Source organism: Berghia stephanieae, chromosome 11, assembly GCF_034508935.2.
Source record: "Berghia stephanieae isolate SIO BIC M18660-M18661 chromosome 11, UCSD_Bste_1.3, whole genome shotgun sequence".
NCBI lineage: Eukaryota > Metazoa > Mollusca > Gastropoda > Nudibranchia > Aeolidiidae > Berghia > Berghia stephanieae.
In genome coordinates, this window is record NC_088370.1 from 1,947,828 (window position 1) to 1,962,827 (window position 15,000).

The 15,000-nt window shown below is 36.7% G+C and overlaps 2 protein-coding genes across 7 annotated transcripts in view; one reads left to right on the forward strand and one right to left on the reverse strand.

The window, feature by feature from the left end:
- The window catches only part of LOC144956602 (transmembrane and coiled-coil domains protein 2-like), a 432,530-nt gene that overhangs the window by 338,087 nt on the left and 79,443 nt on the right, over window positions 1-15,000 (forward strand). The window lies entirely within an intron of this gene.
- Window positions 5,204-15,000, reverse strand: part of LOC144956640 (uncharacterized) — an 11,919-nt gene continuing 2,122 nt past the window's right edge. Inside the window, exons 4-5 of the mRNA XM_078887280.1 lie at window positions 14,104-14,320; window positions 5,204-5,271 (exon numbers count right to left, since the gene is read on the reverse strand). Coding sequence (XP_078743406.1) covers window positions 5,204-5,271; window positions 14,104-14,320 — 285 coding nt within the window. The remainder of the gene's footprint in view (window positions 5,272-14,103; window positions 14,321-15,000) is intronic.

The window sequence follows — 15,000 nt, forward strand, 5'->3', positions numbered from 1 at the left end:
ACAAGAGCACGCACAAAATAGCCGCACCAATGACTGGCGGTGACTCAATTAATCAACAGTCCTTATCGATCGACTGTGAGATGACGCTGGGTGTGGAATCACCGTAAAACCACACAGGAGATGTGTGATCAAAGGAACGCGGCATTTGTTGACGAATAATTGATTGATTGATTGATTGATTGATTGATTGACGACTTCCCAATTGCACGGGCAAAAGAGCATCTATGAATGTGTTATCGAGTTTAAATGATTTTTTTTTCTTTTTTTTTCTTTTTACAGTTCTTGTCGTTCACTGACGAAACGCATTTTTATAATTTCAATTTTAATCATCATCATCATCATCATCATCATTTTTGTCATTCTTCTTCTTCTTCTTCTTCTTCTTCTTCTTCTTCTTCTTCTTCTTCTTCTTCTTCTTCTTCTTCTTCTTCTTCTTCTTCTTCTTCTTCTTCTTCTTCTTCTTCTTCTTCTTCTTCTTCTTCTTCTTCTTCTTCTTCTTCTTCTGAGTACCTAGTCGTTAACAGTGTTGTCTCTTTCCGAAAAGAATGGTAATATCGCCTAACAGGCGTCATGTCCCGTCCTACAAGATAAATGTTGCCGTTGACCAGGGATTCCTTGTAAAGCGCTTTGAGCACGTTTAGTGGATATTGCGCTATATAAAAGCCCAATTTTCAATAATGCATTCATTGAAAGGTGTAAGTTTTCTTTCTTCAACTTCAAAATCGATCATTCTGTCTATAACTGAATCGAGATGCACATTCCTCCCACCACATCCAAGCATCAGTAACACACTGTATGTATAGTCACCTGGAACAACTACAAAAGACGTCTAACTTATACCTCATGGCACAAGACCGAAGGGCTAGAGCTCAGGTGGTCGCTGGTTCGGATAAGTAAGTAAGTAAGTCTATAACTCAAAATCGTCTTCATTCAGTATCTAGACTAGAGTCCAGTGCGACCTCATACCTTGAGCTTTTATATAGCGCAATATCCACTAAACGTGCTCTAAGCGCTTTACAAGGGTCCCTAGCCAACTGCAACACATAACATTTAGAACGAGACATGACGCCTGTTAGGCGATCTTATAATTTTTCCGACAGAGACAACGCTGTTAACGGCCAAGTACTCATTTTACATCCGAGTACGGTGAGAGAATGTTAGTAAAGAATCCTTTCCAAGGACTCAACTATGCGCCGAGCGAGGCTCGAACCCCGGACCTTCCGATCCGAAAGCGAGTGTCATGCCACAAGAGCACAAAGCCGCACCGATAATTGGCATTGACTAATTAATCAACAGTACTTATCGATCAGGTTTTTTTTTTTTTTTTCAAGTTCTAGGTACATCGTCGAGGCACTGTAAGAAGGCTCGGCTTGGGTTTCATCCATCGCTCGTTGAACGAGTGAATTGTGGGTGTGTGTGTGTATTGGTGTGGGTGTGTGTGGGTGTACATGGGGGCGGTTGGGGTGAAGGGTGGGGGTGGTGGGGGGCGGGGGAATTGGACATCGATACTTCAATCAGAGATTTGTTGACAAACTGGCATCAACTGGCGTTGGATGTGGAGTGAGTTGTGGTGGTTTTATTGGTGGTGGTGGTGATGATGACCACGTGTTCGGTATGTGTTTGTGTGTGTATGTGTGTGTATGTCCGTGTGTGTATGTGTGTGTATGTCCGTGTGTGAGTTGCTATAGATAGAATGCAGATGACGTCACTCAGGTCTTTGTTATTGCTTGTTGCCATCCGCCTTTATGAGTAATTCTCACTAAACTGTATTATCCAGACTATAAACGTTCAAGGTTACACATAGTTTGTGTGTTGGTCCGATATACTTCCGGATGGCATTGTTATGAGCTTCTTAGCCAAACGCATACTATCTATAGAAGGAACGAAGTTGACGTCATTCATCAACTCTTTGTTATTGTTTTTAGACATCCTTTTTTATGATTAATACTCGCTGAATCCAGACTATAAACGTTCAAGGTTACACATAGTTTGTGTGTTGGAATTCGGTGTGTTATATCCGGCTGGCGGATATTAAGAGGGTTTTTTTTTTTTGGTTTGTTTTTGTTTTTAACATAAACCCAATGTATCAGTAAAGGAACATATTTAGATAAAAACCGGTTCTTTTCTCCATTGAAAATAAAGTAGGGGTAAGGGGGTGTGGAGATAAGGCGGGAGGGGAAAGAGAGGGTGGGGGGTTGGGGGAAGCACCAAGGAAGTCCAAACGGCGGAAGGAATGCGTGACAATGATAGAGGACAGGGTGAGTCATCCATCCGTCCGTCCATCCATCCATCCTTTACCCGTCTGTATCGCTGGCTGACTGGGTTGATGATGAGTAATATGACCTGAGACGACAGACTGACACGGGGTGTGTGTGTGTGTGTGTGTGTGTGTGTGTGTGTGTGTGTGTGTGTCGCACCAGGCATTGCGATGCTGTGGGATGACAATGTTGTGAGGCTTCTTAGCCAAGCGCATCCTATTTATAAACGTTACAAAAAGTTTCATCCGATGTGAGTATTTTACTTAAAGTCGATGGTATGCCTTTAAGTAAAATACTCACATCGGATGAAACTTTTTGTAACGTTTATAAATAGGATGCGCTTGGCTAAGAAGCCTCACAACATTGTCATCCGGAAGTATAACGGACCAACACACAAAACTATGTGTAACCTTGAACGTTTATAGTCTGGTTAATACAGTTTAGTGAGAATTACTCATAAACGCGGATGGCAACAAAAAAAAAAACAACAATAATCTATAGATAGAACGTAGTTGATGTCACTCAGGTCTTTGTTATTGTTTTCTGCCATCCATTTGTATGAGTAATTCTCACAAAACTGTATTAACCAGACTATAAACATTCAAGGTCACTCATAGTTTTGTGTGTTGGTCTATTATATTTCCGGATGGCAATGTTATGAGTTTATTAGCCAAGCGCACAGTATCTATTATTTATGTAAAATGCTCACAGTTTCTGCGCGGCAGATGAAAACTCTGAGAAATCTTAAACTTGTATGCATTATAGTGTGAACTATTTACCCAACTGGCGGTGTTAAAAACAATAACAAATAACCGAGTGACGTCAACTGAGTAGAATGACCTGAAAGTACACGGGGTGTAGTCTAACATCGGCGACACGGCATGTGAGGCTATGGGATATCGTATTGATGCTATGCATTTAGGTAAAATACTCGCATCATCTTCCAGCCAGATGAAACCTACCAACACACACAAATAAGTGTAACCTTATACATACATTTTTATTGATAATATGCGTTTATGTTAAATACTCATAACATCCACGAGTCGAATATATGGTACCAAAACAAAAATATGTACAACCTTTAACGCTTATAGTTTGATTGATAGAATTTAGTGAGAAATGATCACCGAATTGGCTTTCTAAAAACAATAACAAAGAGCTGAACGACGTCAAATTGGTTCCTTATACTGTGTGTAGTGTGTTGCGTACCGTGTCGGTCTGATTTCGATGAAAATGTGCTGATGTGTTAGATGTCTAATGAAATGCTGTCCAAAGGGAAGCCTCTCTGAGTCATTATCATCAATTACACATTATGGTCATGTGTGTATGTGTATGTGTGTGTGTGTGTGCAACCTCAGTCGGGTGTCGTTAAAATGCACCCCCCCCCCCCTCTCTCTCTTTCTCTCTCTCTCTCTCTCTCTCTGTCTTTCTCTCCCTCCCTCTCTCTCTCTCTGTCTGTCTCTCTCTCTCTCTCTCTCTCTCTCTCTCTCTCTCTCTCTCTCTCTCACTCTCTCTCTCTCTCCCTGGTTCCTATTTCATTGGAATTGTAAAAACCCCTCTTCCGAAAGATTGTGTAATACTAATAGATCTTCTGGTTTCAGTGCTGGTCGTCAATAAAGATTATCCATCCTCGCTCTTTTACGTCCCGTAATCCTAAGAATCTGCCTCCATGCATCCTGCTACTTAAATAGTTACGTAACCTATTGATTACGGGTACTCCCAAGGACTGGTTACAATCGCTCACTCCCCCAAGGATGTTGTCCATTCATTTCAAACTCAAAGGTTTATTTTAACTCACTCAATCCTAGAGATTTTTGCTACTTTTCAAAATTGGAGAAAAAAAATGTATTAAAATTGAGCAATTCCATAGAAAGTTTTATTCAACTATAATTAACATGTAAAAACTAAAAACATTAACTTTGATACTACGCCTATAATTTGTCTCATAAAAATGTAATAAATAGGCATGGCGTAAAAGTAACCCGGGTAAGCTACGGATATAGTCGGTGTTAGGGTTGAGTGAGTTAAGTTCTTGCCAATATGTACCATGCATTTACATATTATTTCAAATCAATACATGTAAGAGGAAACTACCATTATAATGAGATATATAAATAAATAAATAAATTTGAATATAATCAATAAATAGACAGAAAAATATATATATATATATATATATATAAATAAGCGAATAAATAAATAAATAACCATAACTTGACCATAATAATATATAAGCACATGCACATCATTTTTCATGAAACAAAATAAATAAAATATATAGAAATAAGTCAAAGGTCACTAACATTGAAAAATAAGTCATCGAGCACAGACAATGATAGAAAAAAACATGTCTTGGAGAAAAAAAAAAGATAAATAAATAATTTTTATTTTTTTTAATTCCATGTTCAAACAAATAACACAATATGTGCAAGTAAATCAACGGTCACTGAAAAATAAGTCATCGAACACAGACAATGACCGAAGAACATTTCTAGAAGAAAATAAATTTAGGAACCAAAAGAGTGGTGGGTTTGATGTCACGCCTTTTCTACCCTATTATTGATAAGAATGTCAAAATCAATAATAACAGCAACAGCAGGAAGTCGAAGGGTGACACAAACTTCACGCCGTGGGTATAGTGATAGGGATACTTGGATTCGATAGGCTGGTGTCACGTCGCCCAGCAACGGACGGCGGCCATCGTGGTTCTCAACAATGGAAATCGGTACTTTTTATTCTTCATGCTGGCTAGAACTTTTCAATATGTCACGTGATCAGAATGTATAAAAGTCAAAACATGATCATATTTATAATGTTTTTTTTCCCCATCTGGATACGCTTTTATGCTCGTCGGAGAAATATTTCATAAGGGCGTCCGCCATTGTTCCAATAGTTTAAAGCCAGTTACTAAGTTACCATGCGTCATTACGAGGGAAGTGACGTTACGACTGTTGAAGCGTATTGTCATCAATAAAAGATGGCTTTGTTATAATGTCTCTATTGTTTGTCTCTGACAATCGGGGTTGGAGTCGACATATGACAAGGAAGTGGCAACTGGTATTCTTTCTTTCTTTTCTATTTCTTTCTTTCTTTCATTCTTACTTCCATTCTTTCATTCATTTCACTTCTTCTTCTTCTTCTTCTTCTTCTTCTTCTTCTTCTTCTTCTTCTTCTTCTTCTTCTTCTTCTTCTTCTTCTTCTTCTTCTTCTTCTTCTTCTTCTTCTTCTTCTTCTTCTTCTTCTTCTTCTTCTTCTTCTTCTTCTTCTTCTTCTTCTTTCTCCCTAATCCTCCTCCACCCCTCATTCTCTCTCTCTCTCTCTCTCTCTCTCTCTCTCTCTCTCTCTCTCTCTCTCTCTCTCTCTCTCTCTCTCTTTCTCTCTCTTAATTTTTTTCCTCATCCCTTCCTCATCCTCTTCCTCTCCAACACATCTCCCTTAGTTTTGTGATTGGAGGGATGGGGCAAACTCATTCAGCGTTTAATTTAGTCTTGGTAAATAATGGAAAAACGAAAGAAAGAAAGAAGGAAGGGGGGGGGGGGGGGGATCAGTAATAAACAACCCTAAAATGGGCAGTGGTTTGGGAGGAGTAAGTAGTGACGATGTGTGTCGAGCAAGCCAGCGTAGCCTTGGTTAAAAACCCGATTATGGGTGGAGACAGTGAGGAATGATAAGTGGATGGGATGATTTCTCTATTCAGTACAAATTGTCAGTCTTGGGTAATAAGAGTATTTATGATATGTAGCCTATATATATATATATATATATATATATATATATATATATATATATATATATATATATATATATATATAAGTATCAATCCACTATTAAGGTGACCACTGTGAAATGCACCAATTGGAGGACCAAGCATATGTCTTGTTCAAATTGATTAAACTGTTCAATCTTTGTTCAAATGAGTATAGTTTGATTCCCTACAATGATTTATGAACACAATTCTGATGCTTGATGATCACAATGGTATATAGAAAATTACTCGGTCCCCCTAATGTTTTACTAAGTGTTTCTGTAGCTTTAAGGAGACATTTGGTAAAAACATGTTTTTAGGGAGACCACATTAAAAAACCCTTTGAGGGAGCCCAGTATATGTTTATATATGTGTATACCTAAGAGTGCATTTTCAAGTGAGCTACCACCAAATTGTCTAAAATAAAGTAAGTCCTTAAGATTAAGAGCTTCATGGCCATAGTGTCGAAGCTTATCCCAGTGTGCGTAGAGTGAAGTGGCCGAGCAACGCATTTACTAACTCCTGGAAGGTCCATCCCTCAGAAGGGGCGCTCAGGGAAATAACCTGGGACTCAAACACGGCAAAAAATATTCCCAGTTGCTCCGTGCGCCATTGTTTTTGCAGTCCCCGACCCCTTTAGAAACCTGACGACCCAGGTTAAGATCAGAGATAGAAGGGACCAGGCAGAGGAGTTTATTTGTTGTTGTATACCACTGAATGGACTTGGTTTGTTTTGTTTTGTTTTTAAGGGTTTTACGGCGCTTGCAACACATTAAGGTCATATCAGCGCCAGTAAAAAGGAAGAAAATGGGATAGTAAAAAGTTCTGGAACTACAATTAGAGCACCCAAGAAAAAGTAAGGCAAAGGGGATTTGTTTCAAATAGGAAACAGTAGATTCCAAGAGCCCACTATCAAAGTACTTAGTTTGAGATCACCTAAACGTCTCATTCAGACACAAGCACAGGTCCCAACAAAGAGGGATACACTCAAATGTTTACAAAGCATAAATAATATGTAAACAAAACAATAAAGAGCATAACAGACAGATGATTTACAAGGGAAAAATATAATCTCCCAAAACTCGAACTATACATTTGACTGTTTCCCTCCCAGCCAGGTCCTGGACAAAACCAAGTAATCCCATCCCATCCCGAGACAAAGACAGAAAACAAGTTGGAAAACAGACATAGGGGGATAGAAGACGCAACGAGTACGTCCCTGCCCATTATGGGAAGTCGGGAACCCCACCCAGTGAGTGAATGGAGTTGGATGGATAGGACAGCAGATCTGATGGACACAATGAACGGCTTCAATCAACATCTCATTCACTTTAACTTGCACAATGCTTGCTTTGGTTTCGTGGTAGACAGTTCGTCTGACGCCCGAGTTGCCAGGGTTCGAATCCATATTTGTGGCGATGCAGAGTCATTGTAAAAGTCTCATTTACAGTCTCACTTGTGTTAATTGGAGTACGTTACTGAATTGTAACAACGTTGTTCGTGTCCATATAAATCTACTACCAGCTGCACGTTGAGCTCATTGTGGGTTTTATGATACATCAAGCTCGTGTAAAATTACATTTACATTTGACCGAAAAATGATACATAACGATAGAAGTCTACAAATCATATTGCAGGTTTATTTCAGTTCCAAAAGCCATCACAAACATTCATCCACTGTATCACATAAGTCTTTGGTCACCAAATAAAAGCATGAAGTTTGCTATGTGTACAGTGCAACATAAAAGGATAGAAACAGTTTTACTGATAAAACCCTCAAATGATAACAAACCAATATGTTGTTGCTGGTAAGTTGCTTAATTGCATTTGTTAAAAAGCATAAACTGTGAAGCAAAAGTGTTGAAAATCGTTTGAATAAAGTTTAATGCAAAAAAAATAATTCTTAAGCACTTTATGCCGTTCTAAGCTGTCGTTGCTGCATTTTTTTTCATTATTAATTATTATTATTCTGATTAAGGATGAGGGGATAAAGAAAGAATGAAATTAAATGCACAGAGGTGTCATTTCTTGACAGTCACCTCTAAAGATTGCAACTCTTAAAACTATCATAAAAAGAATAGTGAAATTTTACATTAGGTATCTAGAAAATGCTGAACATAAAGCTACATTGGCCAATTAAGTTAGGGTTAGTAGAAAGACTTTTTATTCTGCCATATCTGATTCTTTCAGATAGTTCTACATAGCTGCCAACTTTTCAAAAATAAAATAAGGAACGCTCATTTTGCCCGGGATGAGGGGCGATGTGTGCCGAAGCCCCCCCCCCCCCCCCCCCCCCCTTCATCGAATCGCAACATATAAAAGTCAGCCTTTTTAATTACTATTACTAACACTAACAAGTTTGAGATGACAGAGGCTAGTCCAAATGTTGCTCAATTATCGGGTTTAGTACCAGCACATTTGAATCGTTAAAATGACACTTTCCACAATGATTGTTGTTTTGTTTTTAAGGGTTTTACGGCGCTTGCAACACATTTAGGTTATATCAGCGCCAGTAAAAAGGAAGAAAATTGGATAGTAAAAAGTTCTAGAATTACAGTTGAAGCATCCAAGAGAAAGTAAGACATAGGGGAACTGGGAACAAATAGGGATCAGATGTAGATTCCAAGAGCGTATCACCAATGTACTAAGTTTGAGATCACCTATAAGTCTTATCCGGACACAAGAACAAAATCCAACAAAGAGGAACACACTCAAATGCTTACATTATACATTAAAAAATAACAAATATAGTAATAATACATAACAGAGAGATGATTTACAAGGAAAAAAATATCATCTCCCAAAACAATAAATATGCATTTGACTGCTTCCCTCCCAGCTAGGACTCCGGCGAGGGCCAGGAAAAAAACAAGTAATCTCATTCCAAGACAAAGACTGAAAGCATGTTGGAAAACAGATATAAGGGGATAGAAGACACAGTGTGTACCTCCCTGCCCGCTATGGGAGCTTTCCACAATGAGATCAAAATTCAGAACGGACAATATAAAGAAAGAATTCAACTGCCTCAACTTTGATAAGGACCAATACACAAGAAGCACGATTGTAAAATAAATGAAATAACTTAAGATGGTTAGAAATGCATAACTACCAACCTGGTACATCACTTGAGAGGGCGTTTTGGGGTAAAAATTAGGTGAGTTCAGATAAAAAGTAGACGATTGCATATATGTTTTCTTTCATGCAACATAATGGTCTTTAAGTAGTATACTATAATAGTAGTTATAGTAAAATGCACCTCTAAATATTAGAGAATTCCTACTTCTTTACTTTGACAAGATAAACACACCTAAAAATGGAGTATACTTATTTTTCTTGAACCTAAACCGTTACAAAAGCTTGCTTGAAAAAAAAAAAATTAAAATCAGATGAAGATGTTTTTAAAGGGATTAAATTTATATATTTCATAAATTAATAAAGGGAAATAATCATTGTCATCTTTAATCAATATAAGCAATTGATTTTCTTATTGAATACCTTCCAATCAAAAGGTGGATTTAATTTTATTCTTAATTAAAATAATATTTGTAACAAATAGTGAAAGTATCAATACTGTCTTAGAATATTCAAAGTATATCGAGGCTAACATCCATATCCTATGCAAATCTCCAATACATTATGAAAGGTTTGAGTAAAATACAGGCGTCATATAAACGAATGGAACTTTTTTAATTGTTGAAAATCATTTATGTTAGAGGCATAATTCAAATTAAAGAGCTACACAAATGGAGATTATGCTCTCACTGGACACCAATAATAATGATAATAATAATAACAACAATAGTAGTAGTAGTAATAGTAATAATAATGGATCAATAATAATAATTCATTAGGCTCACATGGCTTTTTTACCACAAATTAGTCAAAAATTACAAAATACGGATTTTGAACTAAAAATAAGCACTTACGGACTCAGGAAGTCAAATACGGAACAAATCCGTTTTTAACAGAACGGTTGGCAGCTATGGTTCTACAAAGCATTTGTCTCTCAAGCTGAGCAAATGAATGTTCATATAATATAAAAAAGGATATTGCAATGATGAACAGATTGTACTATATAAAGATAAAACGTTTTTGTAAACCCCCAAAATATGTCAATAACACTATACAATACAATGAATGTAATACAAATCAAATTCATGATTGTCATTACACCGATTGAAACGCTCTTTCCCTTCTATATTTATTTCTTTCATTAAAAATCTTTGTCTTCACCAAACTAATTAGTGTACCTTCAGGATTCCTTTTTGTGAAAATACCCTGTGGTGTTTTAAGAACAGAATAATTTCAGACTTTCTAGGTAATGATCCCCTTGAACCATGTGCTGAAACATCTTCGACAAAGTTTTTAAAATATGACTTGACTCTATCTGTATCCTCATCTGACCATGACATGTATCTCCGATTTTTGCTTGAATTCCTCTTGGGTTCAGTTTGTTTTGAAGAACACGTAAGCTGATTTGGCACTCCTGCTTCACCATCAAATATTTCTTCTTGATTTGCAGCTGTTACTATGGATGTTCCAAAATTTGCATTTGAGTCTCTATTCACTACAGAGTCATTTGTTTCAATGTTACAATTTCCTTCCCCAGTGACCGATGCTGAGTTATCAATTTGACCCAAAAAATGACCAACTTCTGTTATTTCTCGTATTGCAAGTGGACACTGATAAATGTTTTGATTGATTGATTCACTGTGTCCCATATGTCGATAGAAGACATCTCTCTCGTGTTGTGGGACATCAAGTAAGGCAAATAATGTCGAAGCTCGGTGCCTGAATTTATCAGCTATTAACAACTGGGGTTTCTCTAAATCCTTTACTAAGGAAGTGACATATTTGATGGCAATGTAACCACTTACATGATCTTTGGATATTCCTGTATTTGGAAAAAGAAATGGGTTGTCTGAAATATCAACAGCTTTACGCTCCTGTGCAAGTTTCCTTAAAGGCTGAATTGTGTCATTGGGTATCAACACAGGGACCAACATCTTGCTTCCCTTTCCAGACTGATAGGCCAGCTTATACTTCTCAAGTAACGCTTTTTCCAGAGGATCAGTGACATGTTGTACAAGCTGGGGATCAACCCATACACCTGAATCTGCATCATTCCAGTCTTTTAACAACATCCTTGCGGGTTCTCCGCCTCTCCTCGCATTAAACATTGTAAGCCTAGCTACGATGACATTGCGAAGCCTAACAAACATATGTGAATCAAATAATTGATAATCATCCTCACAAATACGGACCATCTCTTCAGTAATAAATTGCCGTAGCTTCTTTATATCATTCTCTAATGGCATCTCTTTGGGTTTTCTCAAATTTGTTCTCTTTGCTTCACATTGAACTCTGGCTGTAAAAAAAATACTATCCCAATTATAATCCAGGACAGCTTTGAACAAATCTATCTCTGCGGATTCTTCCATTTTGTTTTGCATTATATATTCCCCTTTTAAGAAATTAATTAACTTTTTCAATATAAATCCAATTGAAAGCTTCAAGCCTGCTTTCAATGTCCCATCCTCTTTCAAAGTCATTTCAGAAATGGTTTGCGATATTTCATTAAAGTTACAACGCTTCACCACGTCCTCTCCAGAGAAAGAAGGTTGATTCGTTCTCTTCCTAGTTTTTAAAATCAAATTTCCTAAGATGCGTAAATCACTCATTATAACTTTTCTCTCCTTCTTTGAACTTTTACTCCACAATTTTGTTCCTAACAATACTATAGCTTTGTCTGATCGACACAAATTTCCCACTTCATCATTCCGAAATTTGTCAAGAATATTCTCCTTTATTTCTTTACTTGCATTGGGAGCCACGGGATAAAATTTTACAACCCCAGTACACAGAGCATGCTCAGTACTACATTTCTTTTTGTGTTCATAAACCCTTCGTCCAGAGTAAAACCCCTTACAGCCAGCACACATAACAACTTCATGTGACCCTTGTGCTCTCTCACGCATAACTATTGAATTGTTTCTAGTGTTTGAATAAAAAATGCCCTTTTTCTTGAGATAATCCATTGTTCTATCCCTTTCCTTTACAGGCTGTTTCATGGCCTCTGTAACTTCTGTCTCATCTTTGTGTTTCCTCATCAAATGCCTTGAGAGTTTTGTTTGCAACTGTCCACAGTATGGACAGGGTCTCCTTGGCTTTTTGTATTTCTCTGGAAAAAAAAGAAGAAAATAAAGCACATCATGCTATGAACTATGAAAATAAATCAATAGACAGATCATATGCACATCAGCTACATGACAGCGATAGAGAGGAATAGCATTCCAAATATTTAAGGCCTGGACAAGTAACTGTCATAATTCCTTCTTGTTATATACTTTTCTACCATCTATTCCTTTGGAAGAGGTATGTTAGATTTGTGGAGACCTCTGCCACATAACAAATCCAGTGAAAAGACGCCATATTTTTGTTTTGAAATAGAAATAAATAGATCAATCCACCCACTTCACTGGGTTCAGGGTTCCCTCTTCATTATAATCAAAATATGAACATAAATCGGAATAGTAACACATTGAAGTCTCATCTGAATACATAGATTGTCCTTTGTTGTTTCAGCGAAAAATCAGACAGAATGTCAAAAGAATTTTAGGTTTTTCCCCAACCACCCCTTGGAGGTATCAGTATCAGCGGAATGGTAAGCGTCATGTTTTTTACGTTGAGCAACAAAATTTACTCCAAATGCTTCACTCGACCCAGGCGGAAAAGCAATCAAGAATAGACCCAAGTCCTATCCAAAGACTAACATTTCATTTAAGTTTATTGTAGGCCCTTGGCCAATCGACAAAATTCAATTCACATAAATTATTTACAACAATCAGAAATTAATTATATCAATAATAGTAATAGAATGCAATGAAGGCAATATCATAATAATAATAATAATAATAATAATAATAATAATAATAATAATAATAATAATAATAATAATAATAATAATAATTAATAATAATAACAGTAGCGGCTATAAGTAACAATTAATATAGTAACAAAAGTAATAATAGACTATAGTTCATAGTCATAACAATGACTTTGTCATTGAGGGAGTGAGAAAACATCACCGGCTGGCAGAACAAACAGCCGACATCAATCAAACGTCCTCCAGACCGGTTGAGCATCGGCTTCATTAATTCCTTAAAGACTTCCCCCCAACTGCCTGAACGATGCTGATGCCCAGACAACTTAATCCTGATTTATATTTTGTGGGAATGAAATATGACATGTATATGCCGGAAATATTTCAATAACAAACACACTGTTCAGATAGAAAATATTTGAGTCTTGCCTTTGTTAATTGATACAGGTAAGTTAGGAAAATAAATGCTAGTAAAAACGATCAGCAAGTTCGTGAACACTGCTTCTCAACTCGAACATATGTTTTCATCAAATCTACACACATCATGTTGTGAGCTGAATTTTAATGATCTCAGTTGTCATTGAAAGGAAACCCAAGAATTTTAGAATAAAGAAAAATATTGAACCTGGAAGTCAAAAGGGTTTGTAGCACAGCAGGCATTATCAAAGTATAATTTTAGTACCGACAAATTAAAAAGAAAATGTGCTTTTCTTTAAATGCTCCCAATCATCATATACTGTTTAGGTTGCAAGATTAATAAAAATGTTATCTACTCTGATTCTCGTTAAGTTTCCAGCTGGTCTGTGAAAAAAAGCCTTAAGCATCATAGAAATACAAAGAAACAGTTTTAATATATAGATGGGTTGTAACAAAAAAACCATTTTAACACTTACAATACAAGCAATTTAAGTCTATTACAGACAAAAAAAAACCCCAATAAAATAAACATGAACATTTTTATGGCTGGTTTCACTGATATCACTCACACATTGGGGTTTCAGATTCTAAGATGTCCACCCTATCAAATTTGGATTTGTGCTTGTTATGTAAATGGTAGCGTATTTTGCGACGCAGCACTGCCAAAACAGAAAAAAAATGCAATAACACAAATGCAGCACCATGGAGGGGGTGGAAGTTTTCTTTTAAAAGGAATGGGTAAATTAAAATTGATCCCACAAATATCAAAGGAGAAGAATGACAAAAAAATGACTCACCATTGCACGTAACACGTTGGTTTGCAAGTGTATAGCATTCGGGTTGAACCTGGGTCCCAGACTGGCAACGAGGTTCAGTCTGTGATAGTTGTGGATGAGGCTCTGACTGAGTTGGGGAATGAGCACTAGGTTCCAAAGACAATGATGTACTCAGCATTGGGTACCTCACAGAGTACGTAGAGGAATCAGACTCGGAGTCAGCAACAAAATCGGGACCCTGTATATTTTGTGGAAAAGATGACAGATCAATCAATTTATTCATGTTGACAATAAACATGAAGAGCCATTGTTTAATAATCCAACTAAACAATTAGCTGGTTAATAATGCAAGTATAATAAAAAAGAGTTGAGAAAGGCAGACATATTGTCTAAGTATTTAATATGTTCAACTGTGCTTGGATAAATATAGATACACCAACCAGGTTTCAGTAAACCGTTTTTAACCAACTCTTTAAATCCTACACCAGGACCAACAACTACAAAACAATTTTTTATATCACTACGATTCTGGACATATAAACGGTTGTCATTGCAACAATATGAACTTCCTAACCTTGCAACTGCAATATAGTTAACAAAAAAAGTTGATAAACATTACGATGCAAGAGAATTTGGACAAAATGCGAGATCAAAAGTATAATCCCAACAGAAGCTATTTTAATTTTTCCTGGAAACGCATCATTTTCACATTTTGTCAAATAAAAAACAAACGACTTCAAATGTGAATGGCTCATCAATGAATATCACTTCAAAATATAACGAGGAAGGTTTAAAATAGTGTTATTGTTGGCGAAGTCCACTGCAAAGAAAAATTTTTAACAACAAAAAACTAGGAGATCTCACTGGTGTAAAACAGTGTTGTCCTTGTCCTGAAATATTGTATTGCGCCTAACAGAC